Source organism: Phyllostomus discolor, chromosome 1 (genome assembly GCF_004126475.2).
Source record: "Phyllostomus discolor isolate MPI-MPIP mPhyDis1 chromosome 1, mPhyDis1.pri.v3, whole genome shotgun sequence".
In the NCBI taxonomy this organism is placed as follows: Eukaryota; Metazoa; Chordata; class Mammalia; order Chiroptera; family Phyllostomidae; genus Phyllostomus; species Phyllostomus discolor.
In genome coordinates, this window is record NC_040903.2 from 49,178,340 (window position 1) to 49,196,214 (window position 17,875).

Consider the following 17,875-nt stretch of genomic DNA (forward strand, 5'->3'; position numbering starts at 1 on the left):
CAAGACACTGTTGTGTGGAGGTATTTGGATTTACACATTGCAGGGCTTCGTCAGCTCTGGAATGAAGGGTAATTAAGCAGTTTGCCACCATTATGATGAAGGAGGTGGGAGAAGGGATGGAGGAAACAGCCTACTGTGACCCTTTTCTTTAAATCTTTAGAAACTTAACCATAGACTGCATATGAGGGGGTTAGACATTGGAATAATTGAAAGTACTGGTTCCCACTTTTAAAAACATTAAATATGAATTCTAGCTTCAAATGGCAGCTTCTAACACATAGCCTGCATGGTTTAAAAGAAGGAATTTGGTACTGTACTGGAGAGCTCGTTGATATGCAAGCATTCTGGAGGCTTGGAAATAGGTTGATTTTAATCACTCTGCATCATTAAGTCTATATTTTTGTCTTGACATAATTTTCAAAAAAACAATTGTCATATTATTTAGAACTATTTTTTATTTAATATCAGTATTAAATATTGGATGTTCTGATGATTAAAGAGGTGCTGTAGAATAAGCATTTTTGACAGAAACATTATTACCATTACTGTTTATCATCACTACACATTGGGCATTTATTATGCACCAATCATTAACTTTAAGAGCTCTTATAATTCTCATAGCAGCCCTATGAAGTAGGTGTTATCATTATCACGCCATTTTACAGTAGATAAAACTGAGGTACAGAGAAGTAGGCCTCTTGCTCAAGGTACCAGAGTTCGGAAGTGTCAGTGCTTCCAACGTAGGCAGTTCTACGTCACCACCTGGACAGGTGACACCTGACTTGTGGTTTTAACCGTTGTGCTACATTGCCTCACACGATGATGAGATTCATAGCATTTGTAGAGAATAATAATCACAGTAACAATAGTTGCTAATACCATTGAGCATGATTCTGTGTATTTTATATGTGTTAATTCATTAAATATTAAAAAAACATAAGTTTGTCAAGAGAAATGTATTTCTAGGTCTTGAGGTCTAGAAAATTTTTATTTTTAAAAAGATTTTATTTATTTATTTTTAGAGAGGGAAGGGAGGGAGAAAAAGAGCGAGAACCATCAGTGTGCAGTTGCTGGGGGTCATGGCCTGCAACCCAGGCATGTACCCTGACTGGGAATCGAACCTGTGACACTTTGGTTCACAGCCTGCGCTCAATCCACTGAGCTACACCAGCCAGGGCTGAAAATTTTGATTTTTAATGTAAGGGTTTTTTTTTTAATCATAAAAGGAATTCATAAGGAAAGTTTGGAAAAGGCAGAAAAGAAAATGATCAACCATATTCCCGTCATTCAAAAAGACCATTATAAACTTGTTTTGTAATTAATATCAGTTTTTTGGTAGGCAAAAGTGGATGCATCTGATTGTTGGCATAGTTATAATCACATTTTAGAAGTTGGTGAGAATCCTTGATGAAAGGAGAAGTTTCTTGTGTTCAGATAAGGAGCAGTTCCCTCAGTGAGTGGTGTAGCTGTCGAAACTGCTCGCTCTCAGTTGTTGTCCAGATGCTGTGTGAGAAGCTCTCGGACCCAGCCATGTTTCTGTAGGCTCATTGCAGTGGCCTCTCCGGTCTGCTGAGAGCTGTTCCTGACACTGTTACTGCCACTTTAAAAAAATACTATAATTCTCCCATTTCCAATATTGATTAATCTGGGGAGACTGAATTTCATCCTTGGATTTTTTTTGTCTTCTGAGCCACTTGGTATTTAAGAACCATTTTCTAGTTTTCTGTATTTATGAAAGATACTGGGGGGGTCTAAAATTGGGACGATTATGTTCTCTTTCCATCTCAGCCCTATGGTCTTCTTTCCATTGGATTCTAGAATTCAGTGCCATGGAAGTCAGTTTTCTGTTCCATTATATTCAGCTAGTTTCACTCTGTTGGGTTCTTGCCGGATGTTTCTTCATCTTTATAATTCAAACATTTTCCCCAGAAAATGGAAAATTTCTAGGTGAGGTGTCTTTTTATACATTTTGCTTGGAACACTGTGAAGCCTTTTCATCCTGTATTCCAGTTTTTGAAATGTTTTCTTCAGTTATAGCTTTGATTAATTATATTTTTCCAGCTATTCTCATTTCTTCAGAAACACGTATGATTCTCAGGTTGCTGCCCTGTCTTTCCCGTCATTATCAATCATGTTCTCTCTCATTTTTTGCTCTTTGTCTTTCTCTGGCATTATGGAGAGAGCTGCTTGCGTTTGTATTTAATGCCTTCAGTACTGATTTTAATTTGAAGATTTCATATTAATTTTCTTTTGATTCTTCTTTATTTCTCCTATCACCAGTTCATCTATTTTTTATACCAATGCTTATTCTTTCTTTATTGCTTTCTGCTTGTATTTAATAAAGGTTGCCTTTTCTTATATCTTACTGAGGTTGCAAAATGGCCTTTGAGTCTTTTCTTTTAGATCCTATAGTAAGTAGTATTCAGAAATCTGCTATTCCTGGAAATCTTCAGAATGTTATTTTTTTTAACTTGTTCTTCAGAGTTTTCCCTCAAGTTTCTTTCTTTCTGTTTATTCTTGATCAAGAGAAATCTGCCCATACCCACTGCATGAAGCTGCAAGGGTAAGAGGCCTGCCCTTGACTAATTCCCTCTCCGGGAGCCTTAAGCAGATGCTAAGAAATGTGCATGTCCCCCTGGCCCACGGGTCTGGTGAGCTTCACGTGGTGTAGCTCTATTGAACTGAAATCACATCTTCCTAAACCCATTCCTCAACCTCTTACATGCTGAATACAGGACACAAAATCTGTAATCTCCTATTTGAACTGCTGCAAAGGACTCTTTCTATCTCTCTCAGTAACTGTATGCTTTCCCTTTCAGGGGGTCCTCCTGCTCTCACCCAAGCTTTTCATCACTCCCTCTACCTCCTCCAACACACATAATGCCTACTCTTTTGTTTTTAATTTTTGGGCTCTGACTAGATGTAGAAAAGGAGATATTGAGGCACCCCAACTGCCTAAAACAGCAGCAGCCACACACTGGAGGGATGAAGACCCTGTTGTGTTCAATATTGGAAGGCAGAGAGTTGGGAAGACATGATGATTCTCATTTCTATTGAGGCTTACAAAGCAAAGGAAGGCCACCAAATGTCTGTGGTCCGTGGGACTTCCTCTTGGCAGTGGCAGGAGGTTGGCTGTTCTACTTTTTCGTGGTGGAACTTTCATCTTTTTCTGTTTTTTCAGAGGTGTCATAGTGGGAAGGTATTTTATCAACAGCTGTTAGCCATACTACACTATACACTTTTTTTATCTTAAGTAATTTATGTAAGGAATGAGGAAAACCATAATTAAATATATCCTAAATGGTAGTTCAAACCAAAGTTGTAATGACATTGATCATAGACATATATATATTTTTACTGGACTCCTGTGATAACTGAGGATAATATACTAGTACTGGGGTTAGCAAACTCTTCCAGATAGTAAAAATTTCAGCTTTGTGTGCCATACAGTTGGAACAACTACTCACCTCTGCCACTGTATCACAAAACCAGCTGTAGATAATGTGCAAATGAATGGGTATGATTGTGTTCCAATAAAATTGAACCTGCAAAGACAGGTGCTGGGCTAGATTTGGCCCATGGTCCATAGTGTGCTGGCACCTGTATAAACTGCACATTGGGAGAACAAATCTATGTGGAGCAGAATGATGGGATTCAGGTGTATGATAGCAACAGAAGTGTGTTAGAAAGCCGTTCCCATTTCTCTGACCCATCTGGCTACTCACTTTCTTAGCTGCCCCTCCAGTCTAGCTTATAAAGCATCAACCCAGATGGAATCTCACCTCCAAATCATATAGTTCTCTCGTACCCTGGAATATTTTCTCTTGAAATGCTTTTCCTTCCTGTCCTTGTTGGTCTGTATTGGTGAAGAAAGTTTCTGCTCTGTCAACAAATTATATAATTAGGCATTGCCAATAAGAATTGGAAAGCTTGATTTTCCTTGTACCAACCTCCACATCAGCAATTCCTCCCTCCCCATACTTTCTTGTTGACTCTATCACTGCACTTGGGTTTAGTCCAGGTTACTTAAGATAGATTGATAGTAACTTAGTTCTTCTCCAGATTTGTGACCATGTCCTGACCGGTATGGTCAGTGGGTTGGGTGTCATCACACCAAGAGGAAGTTCTGGTCAGGGCTTGTGCCTGTGTTGGGTTTGGTCCTGGGTTGGGGTGCATGTGAGAAGCAACCAATTGATGTTTCTCTCTTTTTCTCCCTCCTTCCCTTCTCTCTAAAAATAAATTCTTTAAAAGATTTGTGATCATGATATTTGTCCCCCATTTAATTAACATTGTACAAGTTCATTTGTTTATTTCAATAAAGGCACTGAAGAGTGTGATATTATACTTTTAATTTATTCCTCGCTGAAATTTCATTAAACTAAAGAGTTCTGAGATCAAGAACTGCTCAGTAATTCCAATCCATGCCCAATTTTCACATGTCCTATTAAACATCAATGGTCAATATTTTGCATATAGAATCAAAAGAAATAAAATAATCTAAAGCGTATAAAACAGTTGTTAGTTTGATTACAGTGGTTCAGGTGTTTCAAATAAATCCTATCAGAAAGTAACACATTAATCTAACTCATCATACGTAATTGGGGTTAAGGAACTACCAAACTATGACTGGAACTTTCCAAAAAAAATTAAGGTTACTTGACACACCCCCAAGTACAATGGCCATTTCCTTGCAGAATGAATTCCTCTGCAGAATGGCCTTGCAGAGCAACCATGATAAGAGAATCTCATTTTCTGCTTCTAATAAGAGAAGAAAGAGAACTGTTTTGGAGGTATTCTGTGTATAAGATCTACCACTTCTCAGTCACTGAAACTTGGTTTCTTCTAACCCTCCCTCCCCTGGCCTTAATTTGTTTATCTTGTTGCCCTTCTAGAAGGATGCAGTGATAAGTCAAAATGAGAAGCTGACTTTTTGATATTAAAGAGGAAATTGTTGCTATGAAAGTTCTTCTTAGGGAAGCAGAGACAAATGGTCTGATAGTCTGGGCTTGAGGTGGGGCCGTTAGAGGCGAATACACACTGGTTTATTCTCAGATATCTAGAGATGTGATTAATTTTTTTTCATGTTAAGGACGTCCCTAATGCATATATGTAAATGTATGAATTCACATAAGAGTGAAAAAAATAATGAAGTAGTATATGAGGGATACCTTCTGTTTGAATTTAGAGGTAACTCAGCAGGAGTTTAAATATTCTTAGGTGCCGGTATGGTTAGTGCTTTTAGTTTCCACTATTGTCCATTTATTATTACTGGGTCAGCTGTGTGACCTTGTGTGAGTCATACAACCTCTCTGGTCTTTACCTTTCTTGTCTGTAAAGTGGTGATAATAGCATCTACTTCATAGGGTCCTTGTAAAACACTTAAACAGTACCTGGCAAACACTAAGTACTATTATTATGGTTATGGTTATTATTTGTGCTTTTGTTTGTTCTTTGAGGACAATGAAACTTAATGAATGTGCAGGCCTCTTAATAGTCACACTGACCTTGATAGTGCTAATTTATGAAACCACCAGGTTACTCATAGGTACTAAATGTGAGGAAGTTGCTGTTTATGGATGCTTGATGCACACCATTTGGTTGGCTATGAATAACATTTTTCTACTTTTGTGGATTTTATTAATGTTTACTTTGCTGGATTGTTCCTTTTTTGGGTATGAAGGATGAAACTGTAGTTCGAGTTCGGGGAAAATGCTGCCCTCAGTGCTCTTCCCGCTCCTGCTCTGCTGCTGGCCAAGTACACGAGGTAACCTTTGATGCGCCCCACATGGGTGATTTCACATTCCTTTTCCCATGTCTGCCCTCCTCTCTTCCAACTACTGTACCTTCTACCCTCATGTCTGACTCCACCAGGATTAGCGCCTCACTACCTAACCTGCTTTTTTTTCTCTATGTGGAAAGCCTTTACAAAAAAATTAAGCTGGAGGACATTAGAAATACATAGGAATGTGCTGGCAAACAGCCCTTAGTTCGTGAACATTGGTGAACTTACTGTTCATACATCTTGAAGGAAAAAAAGGACTATCACTGGTTACTCTCAATTTACACTTAGATTGGAGGCTCTGGGAATGACTGTCTGCTTTGGTTGGATTTTATGTACTGGTATCCAGAGACAATGTTGCTTGGCTTACACTGGGCATGGGGATGGTAAGTGAGAGAGGGTCAGGGGTGAGGAGCTGGTGGTTGTGGATCCTGCAAACTTCAAAGTACTACTGAGGCAGCCTGGATAACTGCCTCATTGGTAGTAGGCAACAAATAAAAATGAGCTCAGCAAAGTGAATGAGTCAATGAATATTCTATTTTAGGAGTGCCCAGTGAGCCAAAAGAGGGTTACATTATTCAAAACCAAAGAACACGTTAAAAATAAATCCAACTACTTCTCTTGCTTATCAACCAATCTAAGGAAGACTAAATGCAAAGGGGCTCATGTCTCAGAGAATCTGGAACTGAGTATTAGGGGGTTGTGTCACAAATTATAGATGGATTGCATGAAATCTGAATGAAAATAACTAATTGGTAAAAGGTTTTGTATAGTCTAATACAGTCACCACATGTGTGCTAGACTAACTTCTCGCAGAAGAGCTAGCCTCTGTGTCTGTTACGGTATTTTGGGCTGCAGGTGACAGAAACACTCCTCTGAAAGTAGCCTAGAAAGAAAACATTTATTATCTCATTTAAGAAGTCCAGAGGTAAGGCAGCTGCAAGATTGATCAATTCGGTCTCAATGATATCATCAAGGACTTAAGGTCTTTCTGTCTTTCCACCCTGCCACCCTCAGCATGTGGCCTTTGCCTTCTGTCCTGTCTCCTCCAGTCCGCAAGATGTATTCCTCAGTTCCAGGCAGCTTATCCTCACACAGCCATTGCTAAAGGCTGGGGGGAAAAAGGAGTGGCATTTTCTTTCATGTGGAGAAGAGTCTTCCTTGACCTCTGCCTCTAGCAAACTTCTCCTCAGTCCCCTCAGTTAGGACTGGGACAATGCCATGCCCTAGCCACAGGGGAAGCTGGGAAAATAAATATGTGGCAGAGAGAGTTGGGTTGCCTGACAAAGAAGAACTACAGAATGACCATTGATTAGCCAGCAAACAAGACCTTCCTATTCATCTTCTGGGTGTCTGGCATAGGGCAGGCCCTCAATACATCTGTTGCATGATGACAATGTAATGAAAATGAACCCAGAGTTTCCTTGGACATTTATTTACTTTGTTCTTAGAAGCTGTTGATGCCTAAATGATACCATTTCTCAAGAGCACATTCAGTGTGGCTCAATTAAAAATTATAATAAAGGGTCAAGATGGTGGCATAGGTAAACACAGCTCACCTCCTCACACAACCTCATCAAAATTACAACTAAAATATACAACCATCACTCAGAACCATCTGAAATACAGTTGAATGGAAGTCTGACAACCACAGAACTAAAGAAACCACATCCATCCACACTGGTAGGAGGGACAGAGACACAGAATAGGGTGGGCCCACATCCTTGTGTGATGGATAAAAATTCAGGAGGGATATCTCAGGAGTGAGGAATCCCAGACCCAACACCAGGCCCAGGGTTCCAGTGCCAGGAAGAAGAGTCCCCATAACTTCTGGCTGAGAAAACCAGCAGAGATTGAGTTGATGGAAGAAACTTCTGGAGTCCCAACCAGTTCTTAAAGAACCCACACACAGAGTGAGTAATCAGGCTCACTCCTTCTGAGCTCCAACACCGGGGTAGCAGCTTGAAAGGTACCAGTGGCATACATGGAGAAACTGAAGTGTCTGTCCTCAAAGTGGGAGCTAAGGGACAGCTTTTTCCCAGATAGAAAGGCGGGTAGAGCCTATTGATCCTTTTCTGAACCCTCCACTGACAGAGCTGGCAGGCTGGTGCCATGTCTGAGACTCCATCAACCTGGTTAATACTGTTTGCCTCACCCTGGGGGTTCCCTGAGGCACCATCCTACCAAAATTATGGGACAACACAAGCTGCTTTTCCAGACAAATTATTGGTTTTGGTTTATGCTTCACAACTTCCTAAATCCTCCCAAACAAGCAACAGCCAGCCACAGTGAGCCCCCAACCCCTGAGTGAGCCCTCTTGTTAAAGGGTTCTGGGCTCAGTACTAGCAGCAACCAGTTTAGATTCACAGCTTGGCTTCTCCTGTGAATCTTCAAGCCCAGCACAAGTAGCAGCCATATCAGATTGCTTTATAGACCAGGCAGGGTGGCCCCAGGAAAAATAGGTGGGGGCTGACCTTGGTCTCCACCACCCAGGAAACCCCAGAGCCTGCACAGCCAGTGGACAACTACAGACCATGTTGGAGCACCACCACCCTGCCCCCACACAGCTGATCATCCACAGAGGGCAGAGGTTGGTAGTCAGTGGTCACAGCTAGTCCTTGCAGCTGACTGGCCTGGGTAAATCCCTCCCATTGATCTGCCAACAGCAACCAAAGCTCAACTATAAGGAGGTGTACTCAGCCCACAGAAAGGGCTCACCTTGAGTACCCAGCTTGAGTGATAGGAGAGGCTGTGCTAGATCCTACAGGACACCTACTACATTAGGCCACACTACCAAGACAGGGAGTCATAGCAGCTCTACCCAATACATAGAAACAAACACAGGGAGGCTGCCAAAATGAGGAGACAAAGAAAAATTGCCCAAACGAAAGAACAGATCAAATCTCTAGGAAAAAAGAATTAAACAAAATGGAAATAAGCAATTTATCAAATGCAGAACCCAAAACACTTGTTATAAGGATGCTCAAGGAACTTAATGAGGACCTCGACAGCATAAAAAAGATCCAGTCAGAAATGAAGGATATATTAATTTAAATAAAGAACAATTGACAGGGAAACAACAGTAGAGTGAATAAAGCTGAAAGTCAGATCAATGATTTGGAACATAAGGAGGCAAAAAACAATCAGGACGATAAGAAAAAAAAATCCAAAAAAAATGAGGATAATGTAAACAGCCTCTTGGACAACTTTAAGAGGTCTGACATTCACATCAAAGGGGTGCGTCAAAGGGGTGCCAAAAGAAGAGAAAGAGCAAGAAATTGTAAATCTATTTGAAAAAAATAATGAAAGAAAACTTCCCTTATTTGGGGAAGGAAATAGACATGCTAGTCCAGGAAGCACAGAGAGAACCAAACAAGATGAATGCAGAGTCCCACTCCAAGACACATCATAATTAAAATGCCAAAGATGAAAGAGAAAAAGAATCTTAAATGCAGCAAGAGAAAAGCAGTTTGTCACCTACAGGGGTGTTCCCATAAGACTATCAGCTGATTTCTCAAAAGAAACTTTGCAGGCTAGAAGGGATTGGCAAGAAATATTCAAAGTCATGAAAAGCAGGAGCCTACAGCCAAGGTTTTCCTACCCAGCAAAATTATCATTTAGAATCAAAAGGCAGATAAAGAGCTTCCCAGACAAGAAAAAACTAAAGTTTATCATCACCAAACCGTTATTATATGAAATGTTAAAGGGACTTATGTAATAAAAAGAAGATCAAAACTATGAACAATAAAATGGCAATAAATACCTATCTGTCAACAATTAGGTCTAAAAACTAAACTAAGCAAACAAGAATAATAGAAATGGAATCATCGATATGGTGAGTATTTTGATGGTTGCCAGATGGCAGGGGGGTAGAATGGGTGAAGAGGTGAGGGTATTAAGAAGTACAGATAGGTAGTTGCAGAATGGCCATGGGGATGCAAAGCACAGTATAGGAAAGGGAGTAGCCAAATAACTTGTACACATGACCCATGGACATGAACAATGGTGAGGGGATTGCCTGAGGGAGTTGAGGGGTGCTGGGTGGAGTGGGGCAAAGGGGAAAACCAGGACAACTGTAATAGTGTAGTCAATAAAATATAATTTAAACATTATAGTAAGAAATTGTGTCTTACATGCCTGTGTTTGTATTTAATATATGTGGCATTTGATTATCCATTTTCCTTTCAACCTTCTTTACTCAGCATGGTGCTCAGTGGAAAGAAAACGCCTGTACCACATGCATATGTGACCGGGGTGAGGTCCGGTGCCACAGGGAAGCCTGCCCTCCACTAAGATGTGAAAAGGTACTTGGAGTACATAGCTGGATTTTCAAAGTTTTATTCTGGGTCACTTAAGAAATGCATTTCTTAGTCCAGTGTGTCCTTTGAGGGAATCAAAAGTTTTATAATGTTTAGTATATTAGATAAAGATATGAAAGACCTGCTTCCCTGGAAGGAGGATGAGGTGGAAGGGGATGTGCTTCAGCTGGGTTAGGCGGGGGAAAGCAGCAGGGTACAGTGGTGTTTTATGTCCTTCTGCCCCACTAGCTCAGATGTTTGCACACTCTCCTGAGCATTGCCCTTCACCCGCCATTCTTTCTTATTTCCTCAGGGTCAGAGAAAGGCTCAGCGTCATGGGGAATGCTGTGAGCAATGTGTATCTCCCGTCGGAAGCTGCTCACACAATGGGATTGTGCGGTACCAGGATGAAATGTGGAAAGGCTTGGCCTGTGAGTTCTGCATATGTGACCGTGGCCAAGTGACCTGCCACACTGGAGAGTGTGCCAAAGTGGAGTGTGCCCAGGTAAGAAGCAAAGGCATTTCCACTTGGACTGTAACAGCGCTCTCCAATGGGATAGGTGGTCCCTTACTCGTTCCTTACCTCTGGGCAGCAGAGGGGACTGCCAGGTTGACGGCTCACATTTCAAGAAGCCTTCTAGCACAAAGATTCTGTGGTGGAATTTAAATGTCACTATTTGTTGAGACTAGCTTGGAACAGTCCCCATAGCTTTTAGCTCTCAGTGCATCTGGTCAGATTGGAAGCCCTGAGATAGACACATGAAAGGGAAGGACACGATGTGGGACACCAGCCTATCAGTCAGTGCAGCTGGGCCTCATTGCTGGTGGCAGGCCCAGCTGGCTGCGGTTGTGAAACAGAGGCCCGCAGGTGCGCCAGTGGCCCGGCTTCTGTTGCAGGCCACTGGCACCATTTGGGCAGAAAGCAGAGCCAGCCCCCAGGGGCTGCTCCTGTGGATTAGGAAAGAGAATAAAATGTGTTTTTTTGTTTTGTTTTGTTTTAAATTGGGGGGACCTTTATAAATAATTAGCTCTGTTCTCCTCTTGACTTCTGTTTGCTGAATTTCTAGACGTGTCTCACAATGTGGCCTATGTTTGGACTATAGTATACTGTAGGGTTATTGCTTCTATTTTTTTCCTTTTTGAACTCAATTGTTACCCACTGCTTTTAAAATTGTCTTTTTCTCTCCGCCCCCCAACCAAACCCCCATCTGCCCCACCAGTTTCCCTCAGGGTTGTGAACTTGAGTAGCTGAGGAAACTCGGGAGATCTGAGGCACTGTGTGCCTGTGAAGCCATTTTTCTTTCTAGTTCTTCCCCACATTGCAGCTCCACTTGACACTGAGCCTAAGGAGGAACAACCTTTCAAACAAGGCTGTCAGTGACAACGTTATTTTTCATTTTCCCTCCTACTTCTAAGTCCTGGCAAAGCTGAGACATGTTTAAGTAAAAAGGGTCTTACTTCTTGCAGATTTATTTCTCCCCACTCGCCTTTTCATTTCTTGTCTTTGTTTATGTCAGGGGAGTCAGAATGGTTGGATGAAGATGAGAAAAACCCTAATGAGGGCCCTTTTCTCTCTCCCTCTCTCTCAGGCTAAGGCTGGGCTTCCTGGCCTCGGCCGTTTGCCCAGAGGATGCTGGGTTATTTTCCAGTGTTTTAATTTGTCTCAGATTTTTGGGTTTATGGAAAACATGGAAGAGATGATCCTGGTAGGGTGGGTCCTTCAGCCACCTATTTTGTCAGGGTGAATGAAGAGTCTCACTCAAAGAAAATCATTTAACCCACAGCCCTCAGTGTCAGTGAATTTCCAAGTGCTTTCCTGTCCTCTGTGACACCTAGCTGTGGCAGCATAAGCCAGGTCTTCTCTGTTTTTAGGGAAAATGGGGAGCAACTCTGACATAATTGGAGAAAGCCTTGGTATTCCTCTAGCCACCCCATATGGAGCACTACCTCATCTCCTAGTTCCATCTCCCACCCTCACCTCGTCTTTTTTATGAGTTAAGGAGTTGTAGTGCCTTTAGTTTATTTCTTCAGATCTTTAATCAACTAAATTGCTTTCTTCTGGATTACCACCCATTTTCCTAAATTTTGTTTAAGGAGCTGGGTTCTAAACTGGAAACACTATCAGAAGTGCAGTTTTAACCAAACTTGAATCTTACAAAGAATATCCCTTAGTCTTATTTCCCTGACATACTTCTGTACATAACGACCTTGGTTGATGACCTTGGAAAATCCTGGGCTTAATTTTTCAACTTGTGTTTACTTGGAGATACAAAGAGGAATGATACACATTCTGATCTATGAGTTCCCATCTTTTGGGGAAGTTAGATATGTAAACAAAAATTATAATGTGCGGTGGCACCAACAGTTACGGAAGTATGGAATAAATGCGTTATGAGCACCCGAAGAAAATGACTATGCCTATCAAAGGCAGCAGTGAAAATATGCTACTGGTGTTCTGTTCAGTTCTACCCCACTTCCTTGATATTTTCCTAAAATATCAAGGTCATTAGATTTCTAATTTTGGATACCAAGGGTGGATTAAATCTAGGTGTTTACATGGCCGTGAAAGTGCATAAAAGTAAACACCTAGATGAGGAGGCAAATTGTGGAGCTTCACGATTGTAATAATCATCACACTGGTTATCCACAGCATTGTTCTGGGTGGCATTGAAATCAGCACACAATTTTTCTTTAAAAAGGAGAAAATGGTATGACCCTTGTCTTTGATGTATCAATCAAAATCCCTAGACATTAGAACATAAATAAATCAATAGTAGAAAGCACACTGTGATGATTTTCATTTTCTATATTTTATGTTACCTTTGAAGATAAATTCAGATGAAGAAGTCAAATTACCTTTTTTTTAAAGACCTAGCATTTATACAAGATGAGGCAAAAGTAGATTTACAGTTGTGAGTACCCGAAAGGGAGTTTATTCTTGTATTATTATTTACTACTTATTGTATTTTTATATGAACATCTGTAAACCTACTATTTCCCCACACTCCATATGAAGCATACAATTGTGGGGCATTGACAGGAGCTTGTGGCAAATGTGCAGAAAGGGTAGGCATGCCCAGATGTGAGGTGCCTGTACCTTATCCAGGCAGAGTGTCCTTTTGCAGTGGGCATGTTTGTGGACTCACAGACTTTTGTCTGGTGGATGGATGTAGGTGTGATTCAGTGGGGAGGGGTTAGCAGACTTCATCTGGCCTCTGCAGCAGAATCTTCTCAAAAAGAGAAGAATTAGTTTTGTTTCACAAAGCCATTTTTCTCAAAGCCAAAGTCAAAAGCTAATGGGAGCAAGCTCCCCGCCGCAGTGCACTGACACAGTTTGGAGCGTCCAGGCTTCTTCCATAAATAACAAATCTATTTAGAACCTCCCACCTCACCCAAACGGAATCTTCGCTCCTCAGAAGCAGGGATTGCTGTTACTTACAGACACATTTGAAAATTCAGAACAGCTACTTTCTTTGCTTTACTGGGGTGGTGATGCAGGCTCCATTTTCAGTTTTGTTTCCATGTATTGTAGCAGGCACTCCAGAATCTCATGCACTTTGTCTTTAGAAGAAGCACACATACTCCGTCTTGTTTCAAATACTGTTTTAAGCAACCTGGATTACATGCCTGTAAACCCCCATATGCTTTGATAGCAAATTTCACTGTGTTTCTGGGTTATGCCTTCACTGCTAGCTCATTTGTCACAATTTTGCAAAACAATTTATATGTAAATACTTCTGCTTTCTATAGCACCCAGTGCTCTCCACTGGCCTCTGATTGGCATTAGATGTTGATGGAAAGCAATCTGTAGAACTCCTTTCTTTTTGAAATAACTTTTTAGACACTACAGAAAGTTATAATCATTCATGTATTTTTGTGTTTCTTTCAACTGTTTATATTTTCCTTCATTAAAATAATACATTTTTATTTTAGGAAATCGAAGACAAGAAAAGGTGTAGAGACTTTAAAATGCATTCATAATGCTACAATTCAAAGCAATCAATGCTATTTTTTATGTTTTTTCTTTCATGCACAGCATTTTAAACATAAAATATCATTGTGATTGTTCTGTTTATGCTATTTTCCATGATTCAATTTTTATTTAACATTGTCTCTGCACTTTAAATGTAATGTAGGTCCCAAAGTAATGTCTTCACCTAAAGATACATCACTCACTATTCTTTAGAAAATAGATATACTTACATAGTGGGAAGTGCTTTAAAGAATACTCTTTAGCTCGTAGATATTAGATGTTAATATGTGTAGATAAAAAATTATAAACAGATAAAGGGAAGTTCTATTTCCCTTTCCCTGGGAAGAAGAACTGCAATGAAATTATACTTTCTAAGTTACAAAATTCACAATTATTTAATTTTATAGTAAGCATTTATTATTTTATAATGAAAAATAAAAATTTTGAAATTGTTGACATTGGGAAGGTACATCGATAAAGCTTTGAAAGTTCAACCAGTATGGCATTTCTTTCCTCTAGTAATTTTTTACATAGTGCTTGTTAGATAACAGTTTTAGGATACAGAACAGCCGTAGTGTTCTACTGTTTAACTTAGGCCCGAGACCCCATCCCCGTGTATAAAGGGATGTGACTGATTTTGTATTCAAGGAAAAGTGTCGGTTTGATTTGAGCACTGTAAATGAAAGCAAATCACAAGCTCTAACTTTGTATATATAAGAGGACCTGATCTTTTCCTGAAACTCATAACTTACTAAGACTGTAACATTAACCTTGACCATTCTTGTTATTCATGTGAGCTCCTGGAGGTCATGGTGGGAAATTATAGAGGGACCTGTGTACAAGTCTCGCCAGAACTGGGAGGAAAACATTTGGGGGTGCCTGGTGACTGTATTGACTAGACTTTCCATAGGAAGACAGCTCAGGGGGAGATGGAGTAAGTTGGGGGCTGTGGTAAAGGAGAGTGCTCAGAGTTTTCTATTCCAGTCAGAGAATCCAGCTGCTTTGAAATTTAGTACTGCTACCTGGGATGCTAATTTGATATGTCTCTCTGCAACCTTTGTATCTACAGGGTGAAGAATTAATTCACTTAGATGGAAAATGCTGTCCTGAATGCATTTCAAGGAATGGCTATTGTGTTCATGAAGAAAATGCAGAATTTGTGAGTATTGGGCTAATAGTTGAAGCCTATTAAGAATAATTCAAAGTCAATTTAACAAGGGGTATTACCTTCTCATTCCTTTCACCTATTCATATATTCAACAAATGTGATTGTGGACCTACTATATGACAAGCATTGGGGATACAAACGCAGACACAACCGGCAGAGTGCATACTCTCGTGGAGTTCATGCTTTAATGTGGGGACACAGAAGACAGAATACTGTCTAGACAATAAAGCAGCTTAATGGGGCTAGAGGGGACCTGGGGTGGATGGAGATGCTCTTTTACATAAAGTGATTGGGAAAGTCCTCTCATGCAGAGAAATTTCAGCCAATTTTTTCAGCAAGCGAAAAAAGCCTGAAGAAAAAGTGTGCTTGGAGTGTTCAAGAAACAGCAAGAAAGTGAGTATGGCTGACACCAAGTGACTGAGGGGAAATGAGTTGGAGATGGGGTTCAGCAGAAGCCTGGACACAGTGATAAAGATGTGCTTTACCCCGATGCAGGGGGCAGCTGCTGGGGACTTCTGAGCATCTGTCCTCAAATGCTGTGATCTGGCAAACTTGTGAAAGGGTCATTTTGGCTGCTGCTTGGGCAAGTGACAGAGGAGTTGAGACTGGAAACAGGTGGTCCGGTCTGAAGATTTTGCCCCCATCCAGAGAAAGGGTGATGGTGGCTTGATCTAGGGAGAAAGTGGTGAAAAACGATCGGGCTCTAGATTTATTTTGCAGAGAGGAGTGAAAGAATTTTCATGGGATGGATGTGTTGTGAAACTATTTGCTAAGGTTTTATTTCTCCCTATATCTGTACTTTTTTATTATATATCCAAAGGAAAAAATATTTCCCTTGATCTCTTCAAGTTAACTCTATTTATATAGCCCATATTTTCCACATAATGTTTAATAAATTGACTGTGTTCTTAAAAATATGCCAGTTGGTCATAAATACAACCACTTCATTGACCAATCAGAATAGGATTGTAAGAATTAAGATTAGGTACGTACTTTGATTTGTGAACTGATTCCTACACACTTTTCTTTGTGATTTGGGTAGCTTGCATCTGTCAGCTTGCCAGTGTTCTGTGTATTCTGCAGAGGCATTACTGTGTAGGGTTAATGTGAAGGCTCTGGGTTGAAATTCCTACTTTGCCACATACTGTGATCTTGGACAAGTTACTTAATCCTCAGCTGTAAAGTAGGGATAAAAATGGTACTTACCTCATGGGTCTATTGAGACGATAAAGCACTTTAGAACAGTGCCTGGCACACATAAAAAAAAGCTTTTAAAATGATATTATTCTTGTTATCATGCTGTTAGCATTATTTGATTAATACTGGTATTTCATAGTTTAGTCATTCTCATTTCTTAAGAATTTAAGAGGTTGAAAGTTCCCCATAAATGTTGAATCTGTATTTTCTCAATCATAGTATTAATTTTCCTGTTTATTTTTGGAGGTAAATTAAGCCCAGTGGAATTAAAGTAAAGCAAATTGTTTTAAATAAGTACAAATCCTCATAATGCTATATCTAGTACCATACAAGTTTCAAGAATTTACCTTTACAAGCTTAGATCTCTTGACTGTGAAGTCCTTCACATCAAGGGGAAGTGAAGCCAAGTACTCAAGCACAAAGTGAGAATGAGAATTTAAAAATATTTCTGGGGCCCTAGCTGGTGTGGCTTAGTGGATTGAGTGCCATACGGAGAAGCAATGGGTCACTGGTTCAATTCCCAGTCAGGGCACACGCCTGGGTTGCAGGCAAGGGCCACAGTAGGGGGCACATGAGAGGCAACCACACATTGATGTTTCTCTCCCTTTCTTTCTTCCTCCTTTTTCCTCTCTCTAAAATGAATAAATAAAATATTTAAAATATATATAAAAATAAAAATAAATAAAATAAAAACATTTCTGGGTATGTTGACTTCACCTCATATTGGTATGCTTCCCTTGTTTTCAATATAGATAGATTTTATTCCTATTCATAACTGATCAATGATGTTGCATGTCACTTGGGGAAAACTAATGGAAAAATAGATAGATCAGCCTAATGGTGTTTTAGTGGTATAATAAATACATTTCTCTTTGTTTGTAGACATCCTCAAATGCAAGTACGGTTAAACATATTCCAGTAAGTATAGATTTTTAACTTTATATAGATATTTCTAAAATTATTTTAAGCAATGATCTGCATACACCATTCTGGGGAAACATACTGCCTTAGTGTTTTTAACAGTCATGTTTGATGGCCATGGCCTGGGGTTAAGAATCTTAATGATAGCTAAGACTTTGAATCATTGAACTTTTCCCCATTTCTTTAGCTTTTTTTTTTCACAATTACTAATTAATACTTTTCCAGCTATAAGCCCCTACATTGTATTTTCTGTTCTTGTGATGATTTTCTCCTCCTGATTTTTTCTGGCCTAAAAGACTCAGTTAGCTGTTAGTGCAGTTACATGGACCACAAAGTGTTAAAGAGAGAGCTTTTTGGGTCTTGAGAGTGTTCACTCCCGAGGAAATACCAAGTGTTCATTCTATGTTTTTTGCAGGACAATCTTGTACAGTTTTGTTTTTTTTTTTTTTTTTAAGGGAAAATGCAAGCGTGTGTGTTCACTCAAGCAGCCTTACAATTTTGGGTTATAGAATCTGCTCTGCCTTGAAATGGAAGCAAGC

General features: G+C 40.0%; 1 protein-coding gene across 3 annotated transcripts in view; it reads left to right on the top strand.

Annotated features, from left to right (window-relative positions):
- Positions 1–17,875, top strand: part of FRAS1 (Fraser extracellular matrix complex subunit 1) — a 423,042-nt gene that overhangs the window by 172,388 nt on the left and 232,779 nt on the right. For all 3 annotated transcript variants that reach the window (XM_036022554.1, XM_036022552.1, XM_028505680.2), the window contains exons 7-11: positions 5,681–5,764; positions 9,982–10,083; positions 10,391–10,582; positions 15,120–15,209; positions 17,298–17,333. In XM_036022554.1, the coding sequence (XP_035878447.1) occupies positions 5,681–5,764; positions 9,982–10,083; positions 10,391–10,582; positions 15,120–15,209; positions 17,298–17,333 (504 nt within the window). The remainder of the gene's footprint in view (positions 1–5,680; positions 5,765–9,981; positions 10,084–10,390; positions 10,583–15,119; positions 15,210–17,297; positions 17,334–17,875) is intronic.